Here is a 13,127-nt window from a genome sequence, read left to right on the forward strand (position 1 = left end):
AATCTGAGGTGGGGGCTGAGAATTTGCGTTTCCAGTAAGCTCCCAGGTTATGCTGCGGCTGCCGGGGCAGAACCACATCTTCAGAACCATCTAGGTCCTTGCAGCTCAAAGTGTGCACTGTGGACCAGCAGCAAGAGATCCCCTGGGAGCTTGATAGAAATGCAGACTCTCAGGCCCCAAACCCACTGAGTCAGAATCCTGTGTTCTAATGGTTGTTACACAAAATTTTGAGACACGCTGTTCTAGAATGAAAGTGCAGGGAGAGGGGATGAAGTCATGGGAGCTGAAAAGGCAGAGGTCAAGGGCTTCCTACCTAGCACTTCACCAGTCTTAAGAGCTTGTCCTTGCCTCTCACATATGGGAAAAAGAAAAACAGGAAGAAACATCGACAGAACCATGCAACTGTTAAGCTGAAGGCAGAACTGAGCAGAGTGTTTTCTGCCCCCAGCAGTGCCTGCCAGGGGCACAGTGACCTGGCTGATGGCACGGCTGAGGCAGCCTCCAGAGAAAGCAGGCCAGGAGGCACTCACCACAGGAAAATGGACATCACAGCTAACCCAAGGTTTAACATGTACTCTGCTGAGGACTGACCTCATCTTTCCTCCAAAAAAGGAGAGAGTGCCAAGCCAGTCTGTGCAGCTTCATAAGAGGCTTTACTTTACAGGAAGGAGGGAAGAGAGGAGGTGAGAATAGCCTTTTTGAACTAACGAGCTTTTACCAAAATGTTTATAGATTTAAGGCTGAGGAGACTGGGCCTCCTGCAGTTTCCCTTTGGCCAGTTACCTGCAAGCAGTGGGTACCAGGACACCTGGCATTCAAGGCCTCTTGTTGAATACAGGCCTTCCTGATCCAGCCCAACAAACACCACCGTCCCAAAATGTCAGGCTGCAAAGAACATGCCACTCTCTGTGGACTTGTCTGTCCTGCCTACTAAGATCTTGACCCCTTACCAGTTCCCAACTTTTAGACCCTAGGCCCTCATGGCTATACCTGGAAACTACGTCAGCCCCAAGTGTCACTTGCACGGCTCCATTTACCTCTTCTCTCAGTTGCTTACACTGAGGGTAATTCTCAACCTCCCAATGAGTCCTGCCTCTAAGGATTTGCTCAGGTGCCTCTAGGAACCACTTTGGCTCTCTGAGAGGTCATTCATTGGCTGTTCACATTCTTGGAGGCCTGGGAACAGGCTTGGAGCTCTGTGGAAATTAACCTGGCTATCGGACAAGGCAATATTCCTTATGCAGGGGATGAGCGACACATGTAGTGTATTTTTAATGTACGGATTTCAGGAGCCCTGAAGATAAAGTATTCTGAAATTCTAAATACTTGCATGTTGGGCACCTGGGTGGCTCAGTCAGTTAAGTGTCCAACTTCGGCTCAGGTCACAATCTCGTGGTTTACAAGTTCAAGCCCCATGTCAGTCCCTGTGCTGACATCTCAGGGGTTGGAGCCTGCTTTGGATCTTGTGTCTCCCTCTCTGTTTCTCTCTCTCTCTCTCTCTCTCTCTCTCTCAAAAATTTGAAAAAGAAAATACTTACATGTTTATCATGTTTATTTAGCACTTACTACAAGCCAGGATTCTGAACTTGCTAAGAACTGAGCACATACTTGAGAGGATGTAGACCACATGGCCATAGAGCTGGAATTTCTCTCTACTCCACCGAAAAGAGGAAGCAGGAGGAAATATCCATGTTGCCGAAATCAAAGAAGCCAACACCTAAACTGAATAAGAATTTAAGTGTTAAAAGGTAAAACATTCTTCAGAGTGAGCTGGTGATTTCCTGACACACTGTCGCTGCTGGGAGAAAAAACCGTCACAGGATTTTACTGGGAAGCATCAAACCCAAATCAATTTACGGCAAGTTCCACAGAGAAGGGATCAGAGCAAGGTCCTACATAGAAACTCAGCCATGCTATCGCTGAACCGCGGAATAGAGATGGAGACAGAATGATCTCCTACAGTTCTGGGCTCCAGATATGGCTCCACCCAGGCCGAGCAGAAAACACAGGCCAGCGGTCAGTCCATACAGGTATACCTCGGGTCAAGGGCACAGGACAAGAAGACAACAGAGTAGCTATTATATAATAATCTGTCTGGTCTTTGTCCCGGCTTCTGGGAAGGTAACTGTAACTCCTTGGAATTCCTCGGTGATAGGAGTATCCTTTTCAGAGTGTGTCCCTTGTATCACACCCGGGTTTTTACTAGATGGCCCAGGGTGAGGGCAAGATCAGCCCACTTTCTCCAGGGAGTGGGGAGAAAGGAGGGCTGGAGACAGAGTTCAATCATGTGATCAACGATTCAATCGTGTCTATGCAAGGAAACCGAGAAAAACTCTGCACACTGAAGCTCAGTGAACACACGGATACGCTGAGAGGGCGACATGCCTGACCCCAGGGGAGAGGCCGTGGCAGCTTTTCACTCAGGATCCTCCTAGACCTTGCCTTACATGTCCCTTCATTTGGCTGGTCCTGATTTGTATCCCTTATAATAAAACTGTAATCACAAGTATCTTGCTTTCCTGAGATCTGTGAGTCATTCTAGCAAATTATAGAATTTGGGGGTGGGAGGGTGGGTATGGGGACACCCAAATTTGTAGTCAGCCGGTCAGAAGTTCATGTGGCCCGGCGAAGCTCCAAACCTGCGGCTTGTGCCTGACATGAGTCTCAAAGGCTCTATGCCCTGAAGCCTTTGGACTCCGCACTAGCTCTGGGTGGTCAGTGTCAGAACTGCATGCAGGCCGCAGTGGTCCAGATCCACCCTGCCTCAGGCCCCAGGGAACATGCTGGACTCTCCTATCTCAACTGAAAATCCAATTCCCTCTGAAATCAAAGTTTTTGAGACTCCATTCGGGCACATATGACAGGCCAAAGAGTGAGTGTGATTTAGAACTACAGCACTGCGGAATGGAGTTCCACAATGGACCACCATTTAGCAGCTCTGTGACTTCAGGGAAGTAGGTCAACCTCTCTGAGCCTTGGTCCTCATCTCTGGAAGATGAGACTAATGACTTCTCCCCCTCGTAGAGCTGACAGGACAATTTAATGATGTAATTTATTTACAAAGAGCCTAGCATGGTCTCTCCCCATGGAAGGCACTCAATAATCATCAGCCAACTTTCCTCCTATTTTCAAACTTCCCTATACCCCAAACCCTCCCAGATTCTCTACTCTCCCTGGATAATTGTTCTGGGTGCTGGGCCCACTGGCAATATGCTGATGTTTTAGATCCCAGGGCAGGAGGGAGCCAACCATTAAACTAAAAGTGAGAAGTAACCATTACCTTGAACAAAAAGGACATTATATATTTACTTCAGTGGCTATAAAAGACACCATAAAATATAATATGCAGCATGCATCCTCATGATTAATAACAGATCTTGCAAATTATTCTCCCAGGTCCCCGGGTGCATCCAACTGGTCACTAAGAACAATTAATTCTTTCAGGAAATAAAGGGATTGAAAATCATCTCTGGTCAGCGGAAAACCTGCTTGTTGTATTGTGAACAAAGAGAAGATGAGAGTTGGATTCAGGGGTTTTCTGCCCCTGTGAATGGGATGAAGTAAGATCAGAGACACTCAAACACAATTGCTGCCGGTGAGCACAGGTGCTCGGTAATAGTAGGACCTGCCAAATGTGGAGTCTCTCAGGGACCTGGAGTTAGAGCAGGACTTTGGGGATGACCCAGAAACAGGAGCAGATGACTGAGTGGGGGCGGGGCAGCCCTGGCCGTGGGCAACAGATGGAAGCATGGAGTCCAGACAGGAGACAAGGAGGCTCCAGAGTGGAACCCTAGCCACAGTGACTGAGGCTTACATTACAGTCTCCAGGACTGAGGGCGTCAAATGAGGAGCCGAAGGGCTAAGTCAGGATGCAATGAGTAGAACAAAGCAGGTGGAGAACCCAGAGAAACCAAAGGCAGAGGTTTCAGATGAGCCTCTGAGTTCTTGGCCTTGGGCTTCTTAACTCCTCTGACCAAAGCGTCAGAGTCTTGGAAAGTAAGAAAAGCCTACATGCGGCAGGAAGTGGTCACACAGGGAAAGGCTGGAAGGATGACAGGGGCAAGATGCCAAGCAGAACACAGTGGCACAAGGCACCCAGGTCCACTGTTACCTAACGGCCAATGCGGACTCACCCCCAACCTAGAATAAAAATCCCATCAACAAAGCCCTTCCCTGCAACCCTCAAGGGGTTTTATTGAAACACAGTACATAAAATACCAAAGGGGTCACCGTGACAGCAGTGAACTCATGCCCCGGATGCCGAGCCACCTTGCTCAGGCGCAACACCTCTGGGGAGTGACAGGACAAGGAGAGGGAATCTGTTCCCAGCAAGATCAGAAACAATGCTCTTTTCCAACAAAATCAAAGTGCCCACAAGTTAAATGTAGGAATTCATGTAGGAAGTCAGTGGGATTCATGGTCCATCCTGACAACAGGAGTTGTTACCGGAGTAGGGTGACATCCAGCCCCATGGCACCCACCTAGAGTGGTGGGCCATCTCCCTGCATCAGGGGAGAAGCCTACTGCAGGGGACAGCTTGCGGGCCCAGAGACAAGGGCTACAGCATAGGGGAGGGATTCCAGAGGTGTGAAGTATAGTGGTGCCATGGACAATGATCATGGGGCCCCAGGCCACCATGTGACAGAAATAGGGCACCTGGGTGGAGACATGACAGAGGAGTGGAGTGAAAAGTCAACTTGCCCACCAGAATCACACTGGAAAGGGAAAGGGGACAGCAAGTCCACTCAGTATGGAGTGGGCAACAGCCAGCAAAGAAAGGCCAAGATCCAGCTGGCCAGCTTCAACCCCTTCACACGCAGAATGAGTTCATGAAGGTTGATCTGCCATAAGTTGAAGGCCTCGCTGAAAGAGATCTGGGCCCTTCTGAAGGACGAACAGGTACTCTTCTTCTTGTGCCTGCAGGACAGACAAGAAGGGAGGAGAGAACAAGAGATAAAGAGGCAAGAAGCACTCAGTATCACAACAACAGAAGATCCTGACTTAGTCAACTTACCAGGCCCCTGCCCTAGCGGATAACTCCTGGTTACATGATCATAGCACTGCCCACCCACCCAGAGACCAGAGGGACTCAACTACTCCAAAGGAACTTTCCAGATAAGTGGGGTAATAAAAGCAGCGGTTTCACAGGGCATCAAAGATCTAATGGACCCACTGGGTAGAACATTCCAATGTGTCCCTTTTTCTGGAAGGTTAGTAAATATATGCTAATCCTGAATTCCCCAAATTCAGTATAAAAGCTTTCCCAAACTTTCTGAGACTGAATCACCTGGAAACTAGGTCAGGTGGCCCTGAGAGGCTGAGGCCAGTATGGATTCAACCCAGCTCAACCCCTTCTGCACTAACAAAAGAACATGACAAAAATTGGTGCTATGATAATGACCCTTTAAGACTTGGTTCCCAGAGCCCTCAAAGAATAAATCATGCTCAGACCTTTCTGTGTGCAGTCTATTTTGCTATAATCTAATTCAATATCTGATCATGGTTGCATGATGTATGTGGTCAACACTCCCTTCATCAATTTGCCAAAATGACCCATTCCCTGCACTGGATGGATGGGAGTTGACACCAGTCTAGGCCTCCTCTCTCAGAAGAGAAAATTCAGCCAGAGCATGGCCATTACCATGTATCTGCACACTCAGGGAGAAAGGCCTAGAACCTTCACTTCTCTAGCAATACCTCCCTGAGGAAGCACCTTCCCTCCCTCACCAATACTCCAAGGGCACTGAGGCATCTAAAAAGATCTGATATCCCAAGTGAGCCTGCTGGTGACACTTCCCTGAGTCAGGGCCACACGTGCAGGGAAAAGAACATTGGCCTTGCCGCTTAGCCGATCCTGCGGAGACGGGTCCTGGGACCAGTTAGAGATGGGATGCATGCATCAGGGTGTCCTGATTCCAAGCCCAGGGGACACTTGGATGGGACTGAGACTCTCAGAAAGCATCTCAAACTTTAGCGAAGGTAAGAATCACCTAGGGGTGCCTGGGTGGCTCAGTTGGCTAAGCGTCCGACTTTGGCTCAGGTCATGATCTCATGGCTTGTGAGTTAGAGCCCCATGTTGGATTCTGTGCTGACAGCTCAGAGCCTGGAGCCTGCTTTGGATTCTGTGTCCCTCTCTCGCTCTGCTCCTCCCCTGCTCATGCGCTTGCGCTCTCTCTCTCTCTCTCTCTCTCTCTCAAGAACAAATAAAACATTTTTAAAAATTAAAAAAAAATTACCTGGAAAGCCTGACTAGGAGGGTGAGGTCCTAAAATCCACATATTTTAAAGTACAGGTGGCTCTCTGGACCGCCCAAAAACACAGCCCGGAATCAGCGAATTCACTGGAGCTGTCTCCTGCCCCTAACTTTTCCTCCAAGGACAGGTGCAGACTAGGGAGCTCAGGCAAGGCCCTGGGGACTGGTAGGAGAAAGTGGAGGCAAATGAGAGCCCTGGAGCAGGTCAGGGAGCTAGGAGGGAAGGAGAGGCCAGAGCCCACACTCACGTGGCCAGCGCTCTGATGCAGCAACGCGACATGTTGAGGAAGGAGCTGGCACTGGCCCGGGTGCCCAGGGCAGCCTCAATCCCACGGAGCAAGTCATTGGTCTTGAAGATGAGCAGCATCTGGCGAGGCACGTGGTTGAGGAGCTGGCTGATCTCGGGGAGGTAGTTGGCGGCATTGTTGCGGATCTCCGAGTCCTGAAGCAGCAACAGGGAGACAGACATGGAGAGTTGGTGTGGGAAGTGGGGCTCAGGGTGGTAGGTGCCTATGGCTGAGGGGCTGCAAGGAGGCTCCAGAAGGGATCTTCTAGCATATGGCTGACTCGGTGCCACGAGGGAGCTCCCCAGAAGGAAGCTTAACACGGGGGCTTTGTAGTCTGACAAACCTGGATATGACGTCTCACCCCAACTTCTGGCCTAGCACTGGATGCAGTACAGGAGCACATCGACAGGACCTCTGCCGTTCTTGGCTCCCCAAGGTCACCAATACCGATCCTCTAAGCCCACGAGCCAGTACTGACTGGGGCAGGAAGTCTACTTCCTCATCAGCCATTTGATGAGGCTGGAGTTAGCTAGCCTCTTGGCCCAAGGGTTCACCCATGTGAGGTGAACCAAGGCTTTTCTCACTGGCCACCAATTTGATGACAGGCCTGGAAGGAGCCCTGGAAGCTGGTGCCAGCTGAGTCATGTCCCCCATCCCTTCAGCCAAGCCCAGGCTGGTGCAGTTCATAGACCTCAGCTCCTGACCCCAACCCAACTCCAAAGTCTAGCTCTATCCCCTGCCTGACTCTGTGCCCCACCAGACACACCCAGAGCCCCGCCGCCCACTCAGTGCTTGAGGTCCCGCTGCCCAAAGAGCAGGAGCCAGGGCTTACCCCATGCTGGTGTCTGAGTGTGAGGTCTGGCTTCTTTCCCTGCCCCTGAATTCTGCAGGGCTCTGCGCAAACACCTGCCCCCAGCCAGAGCCCTGAGCATGATGGTGCACTTCTGACCTCTTCTCAATCTCCAGAGAAAATGGCTGCAGGCATTAGCTCATTTAATCCTCACGATGACCCTATCAGGTAAATGTATCACCCCCGTTTGAGAAAAGGAAACCAAAGCACTGAGAAGTTAGGCAACCTGCCTGCGGGCCACAGCTAGTAAGTGGTAAGTCAGGGTTGGAATCCTTGCAGAGCCCAGGCCACCACCACCACCAGGATCTGCCTCCTCTCACCTCACAGCGGGGACCCCGACCCTGGGCAAGTCCTTTCATCTCTAAGAACCCAGGGTCCTCACCTAAAAACTGGGAATGCTGAGGCCCCCTGGGCCCACCTCCCAGTCTGACCAAGAGGGACAGCAGAGATAAGGATCGGGCAGATGCTTGGTGCTAATCCAAGTCATGACAAGGGGCGCAGCAATGCTGCCAAAGGCTTCCCCACGCGGCCGCCTTCTGCAGCAAAAGCAGGACTCTCAGCCCTTTCTGGAATACGTGCGCACTGCTGATAACTGAGTAGCTGTGAAACTCGAAATGTCCCTCAGGCAGGAGCTATCAGACTGGAACATCTCAACACCAAGCCAGACACTGAGGCTGTCTGTCTCCCCACCGCCTCCCACCATAGCTACAGGCCACCCTGCCTGAGGGTTAAGGCCAGATCAAGGCCTTGCTCACCACAGGGACCCCCTCAGCAAGGTCGGGACTGACCTGGATGGAGACAGCCCCTCTCAGAGCACCTGCACCCATGCAGGCTCCCTCTAGGGGGCATCTCTTCAAGCTTGGACTATCCTGATGGTAAGTGTCTGCAGTAGACTCTGTTGGGTGCCTACCCAACAGCCATTCCTCATTCTCCTTTCTCAAAAGAACCCCATTTTTGTTCGCTTGACCCCTTGGGGCCATGTTATCAGGGAGGTGAGCCCCTCCCTAGCCCCAGGGTGGGGGATCTTGATTGATCTCAGCCATGGTGTGCCCTGAGCGGAATGCCTCTGCCAAGTGATTGGCTCAGGCATAGACATGAGACACAATTCTGGCCAATTGACCTAGGGGGGAGTCTTTTGAACCCTCTGGGAAAGGTTTTCTTGTTAAGGAACAATATATGAGAAGAAATGGCCCCTAATTCCCACCTCTGGACATCAATCAGGGCATAAAGGTGTGAAGCCTGTAACTGCCACAGTCATCTTAGAACCACGAGAGTTAGCCCAGAGCCCTGAATTGCTGATCTACTCAGTTAACCAACCTGGACCCACACACCTCCAGGCTTCTTGTTATGAAGAAAATAAATGCTTAAATGTTTAAGCCACTTTTAGTTGGAAAAACATCTACCCTGACACAATGTTGGAGGTTACACTCATTCTCAATAAGACTAAGACTCAGAAAAATGGAACCCTTACATCTCAGAGACTGGGCTGGGGCTGGTCTGGAGCAGCTAAGTTTATTCTCTCTCTGGGTTTTCGTCCAAAGTGAGGAAATGGATTCCATGTCTCCAGAACCTACACCAATACCTCTCTGTTAGATGTGGTTCCAGGACTGCAGGCCTTTATAAAAAGATGTGCAAGAAAGGATTCTTGCCCTCCAGGTACTCACCACCTAGCTGGAGAATTCACAGAGGTATACAAACAGCCACTCTCAGAGTCTAAGATGGCGTGTATGTGAGTGATACAAGTATTAAGGGGCCATGTTTGGCAAAGGTGATGAACAGGAGCTTCCTGGCTGGTGCTATGGACTGAATTGTGTCCCAAATCAATATGTTGAAGTCCTAACCCGAGTGTGACTATATTTGGAGACAAGGCCTTCAAAGAGGTCAACAAAATTAAGTGACTTCATAAGGGTGAAGTGTGACTTTATATTCTAACCCAATAGGACTGATGTCCCTCAGAGAAGAGGAAGAGAAGCCAGGAGCATGTACACATGGAAGAAAGACCGTGTGAGTCATGACGAGAAGGCAGCTGTCTACAAGCCAGGAAGAGAGGCTACACCAGAAACCAATCCTGATGATAACTTGATCTTGGACTTCTGGTCTTCAGAACTGTGAGAAAATAGATTTCTGTTGCTCAAGCTACCTCATCAGTGGTATTCTACTACACCAACCCAAGCAGACTAATACATAGCATTTATGCTGAGTCTTTATAAGTGAGTAATTCATAAGAACACATATCAGGAGCACCTGGGTGGCTCAGTCCAACTTTGGCTCAGGTCACAATCTCATGGTTCGTGAGTTCAAGCCCTGCATAGGGCTCTGTGCTGACAGCTCAGGGCCTGGAGCCTATGTCGGATTCTGTGTCTCCCTCTCTCTCTGCCCTTCCCCCCACTCGTGCTCTTTCTCTCAAAAACAAAAACAAGATTTTTAAATTAAAAAAAAAAACATATGATACACCAAGTACCTACTGTGCGCCATGCAATCTTACCCATCTCTGAGGCTTTAAATACCAAGTATACCCTGAGAACTCTCAAATTTGTATTTTGAGCCTGGACTCGTTCTTGGAGCTCCAAGCTTGGCTGCCCATGACACCTCCATCTGAATGCTCTAACTACTGTCTCCTGCCCCCTAACTATGTCCTTCCCAGTCTTCCCTATGCCAGGAAGTAGCTTCACCCCCTACCCTACGCCTGACCCCAACACATTGGGATGCAACTTTGACTCCCCGCCCTTTGCCTCCTCTCCACACCCAAGTTGACAGAAAGGCCTCCCAATCTTCCATCCAAAGTACACCCTGGCTCCATCTGCTTCCCTCCAGCTCTGCTGCCCCTAGTGAGGTCTGCACCCCCCTCACCTCCAGCCTCCTGACCGACTGCCCCTGTGCTCATCCTGCCCCGTCCAGAGAGGTACTTAAAGTAACAACTCTGGGCACATCCTTCTCCTGCTTGACACCTGCTTTGCTTGGTACTGAGAACTAATCCGAACCTCTTCCCATGGCTTATGAGACCCCGTGTGATGCTCTCTCTGCCCAGCACCCCAAATTCTTCCCATTCCAGCACCCACCTCCCCACAATCCAGACCATGCTGACGCTTTCTCCTCCTGCTCTGTGGCATCGTGTGCCCTCTGCCTGGAATGCTTTCTCCAAGCTCTGCCTTGGCTGCTGCTTCTCTTGTCCTCCAGAACTCAGATGTCAGCTCCCAGCAAGATCTCTGAGCACCCAGTCTACAGCACCCCCATTACTCACCCCACCTGTTGCCTCCTGTACCCGTAACCTGCAATTATTCCATTTACCTGTTTGTTCACTTGTTTACTGTCTGTCTCCCTCAATCACAGTGCAAATTACATGGAAGGCCTGTCTGTTCATCTTTGGATCCCCAGCACCTAGTTTAGGTTCCAGCAAAAACAAATGTTTGTTCAATGAACAAACTTCAGGAACTATGGGCAGGCACTTTACATGCATTATCAATAAAGCATCCCTGAAATTATCATCCCTATTTAACAAAGGAAGGAGATGGTCTCACTTCCAAGATAATGAGCTTTAAAGCCACACAAGCCTGGGGCAGCTGGCAGTCAATGCTGCCACCAAGCTTGAGGGGGAATGATGTCAATTTGCAGGAAAGCAGAGCCAAGAGACAGGAGAGGTGGTCTCTTTGGTGACGACATTTGAGATTCCATCCAGCCATTCCTAAAGGCCCCCATCACAAGGCAGCTTAGGGAGGACTGTGAATCTCCAAGAGGTGGCAAGAACCATCCAAGGCCATGCCACCAGGAAGAGCAGGATCTGCAACTAGAATCCAGGTCTATCTGACTGCACAAGCAGAACCTTGAGCAGGGGCCTCGGCTGAGCCTAAGCCCATCCCCACACAGCTATGGGCAAGTGTGCATGGGTCCAGCAAGCTGGGAAGACAGAAGCCAATTCCATGAGAGAATGAGAAGCCTGGGAGGGAGGTGGCAGTGAGTACAGGGAGGAGGGGTTCCTAGGACCAGTCTCAGCCCAGATTCCATGGGAATCTCATCTAGATCCAACAGAGAAATGAACTACAAAGCTGTTTTCGCTACACACTCAGGGAGAACAATGGGACAAGTGGCCGCGTGGGGAACTGAGGTGCTCTCCCCAGTAGGGAGCCCTACAGGAAGTTTGCAATGGGAGACCGTGCCCAGAAGGAGACAGCTCAAGTGGAACTAGACTTATCGATGAGACAGTCCCTAGGGATTTCTAGAAGTCTTGGAGGATAACTTGGTGGAAGCCTGAAATCTCATGTGAGCATGTTGGAGCAAAAGCCACAGCAGTCTGGATTATACAGTCAACACGACCAGGTTTGTAAGGCCAGGAGGGATACAGTGAGACACCGTTTCCTCTCCCTCCTTGCATCCAGGGCTGCAGCTTCTCCTCCAGTATATCTCCAGTGCTGCCCACAGTCCCATTGCCACAGCCCACCAGCCCACAACCTCAGGCCCTGGGTTGGCAGGGGTCCAAAGACCATCCCTGGCCCCACCCCTTGCATTCAGGAGAAGACAGGGCCAGGAGGGGACCACCCACCTCAGTGGCGGTGACCGGAGCTTGGCTGATGCCCCTGTTGACCGAGTCCCAAGACCGGGCCGTCAGCATACAGGCAAACAAGGGGTAGAGGTCCCCGGCTCCCAGGCGCTGGCTGTACTTCTTCACTCTCTCCATGTCAGTCCAAATCAGCGACTGCCAGAGGTGGCAGTAATCCAGCCGAAACTCCTCCGTGAGCACCTGTGTGGGGACAATGTGGCAGGACCTGAGCCTCCTTTCCCCACAGAAGACCTAGACCCTGGCTGGTATGATCACACTGAAGGGGAAGACCGGGGAATTAGGGCATGACATCTGCTTCTCTCCCAAAGTTCAGCCATCCCTGAAGGCCCAAGTTCAAAGCTACTATCTGGCCAGCCTTGGTCTTGAGGGCCAGAAGCTACCAATTGCCCACTAAAATCATATTCCCCGCCTCCCTCCTACTTGGATGTGGCCCTCTGCCCGAGCTCTGACCAATGGAATGTGGCAGAAGCTCCACATCCAGCTGCCAAAAACTCTCCCACCATACTTCTCTGAGCCCCCACCCCCAGGGAAGCCTGTGGGGCAGAGCCTCAGTCAGCCCCTGCCTTCAGACACCTCCACCTACCCGAGACAACAATTAGATGTCTGTTGTGTCTGGGCCATCATTTGTTTGGGGGGCTGTGTCTGACAGCAGCTGGCCTACCTCAAACCAACATACCCAATGTCAGTAAGTCTTTCAAAGGAGGCCAAGATTTTGGGAGGTGGGATCAAGGCCCTGAGGGGAAGAGTAAGAGGTCATTGGGGAAACCTCCCCAGGACCATCTGCCATGAACTCAAGATAGGCCCTGGTTCCCAGGACTGGCAGTGAACTTCCCAACTTCCAGGCAGGAGACCATGGCTCACCTGAACCCAGATGAGTCCCAAGTTCCAGAGAACAGAGTCTGGGGGTATCCAGCCCCTATCAGTTCCTGGCCCTCTTTCCCACTACACATTACATCCTCCCTGGGGCTGAGTTACCTCCTTACCCTGAATTTCCAGCTCATCCAAGGGCAGCTCATTTCCCAGTGGGCTGGCCTGGGCTTCCCTGGGAAGCAAGGTTTTTACAGCTGACAAAGCACCTGCACATACCCAGGCATATCCCCATCTACTCCCCACAGCAGCCTATAAAGGAAGCATTACCAACCTCATTCAACTGGAGAGAGCTCGTATGATGTGACTTACACA

General features: G+C 50.9%; 1 protein-coding gene across 1 annotated transcript in view; it reads right to left on the reverse strand.

The window, feature by feature from the left end:
- Positions 1 to 4,169: 4,169 nt before the first annotated feature.
- ADCK1 (aarF domain containing kinase 1) overlaps positions 4,170 to 13,127 on the reverse strand; it is a 123,055-nt gene continuing 114,097 nt past the window's right edge. The window contains exons 9-11 of the mRNA XM_047080284.1: positions 11,928 to 12,125; positions 6,502 to 6,695; positions 4,170 to 4,917 (exon numbers count right to left, since the gene is read on the reverse strand). Coding sequence (XP_046936240.1) covers positions 4,746 to 4,917; positions 6,502 to 6,695; positions 11,928 to 12,125 — 564 coding nt within the window. The 3' untranslated portion in view covers positions 4,170 to 4,745. The remainder of the gene's footprint in view (positions 4,918 to 6,501; positions 6,696 to 11,927; positions 12,126 to 13,127) is intronic.

This window comes from Lynx rufus, unplaced genomic scaffold, assembly GCF_022079265.1.
Source record: "Lynx rufus isolate CCGP_SWC_20201006 ecotype Redwood Valley unplaced genomic scaffold, mLynRuf1.p SCAF_17, whole genome shotgun sequence".
NCBI classification, from domain to species: domain Eukaryota; kingdom Metazoa; phylum Chordata; class Mammalia; order Carnivora; family Felidae; genus Lynx; species Lynx rufus.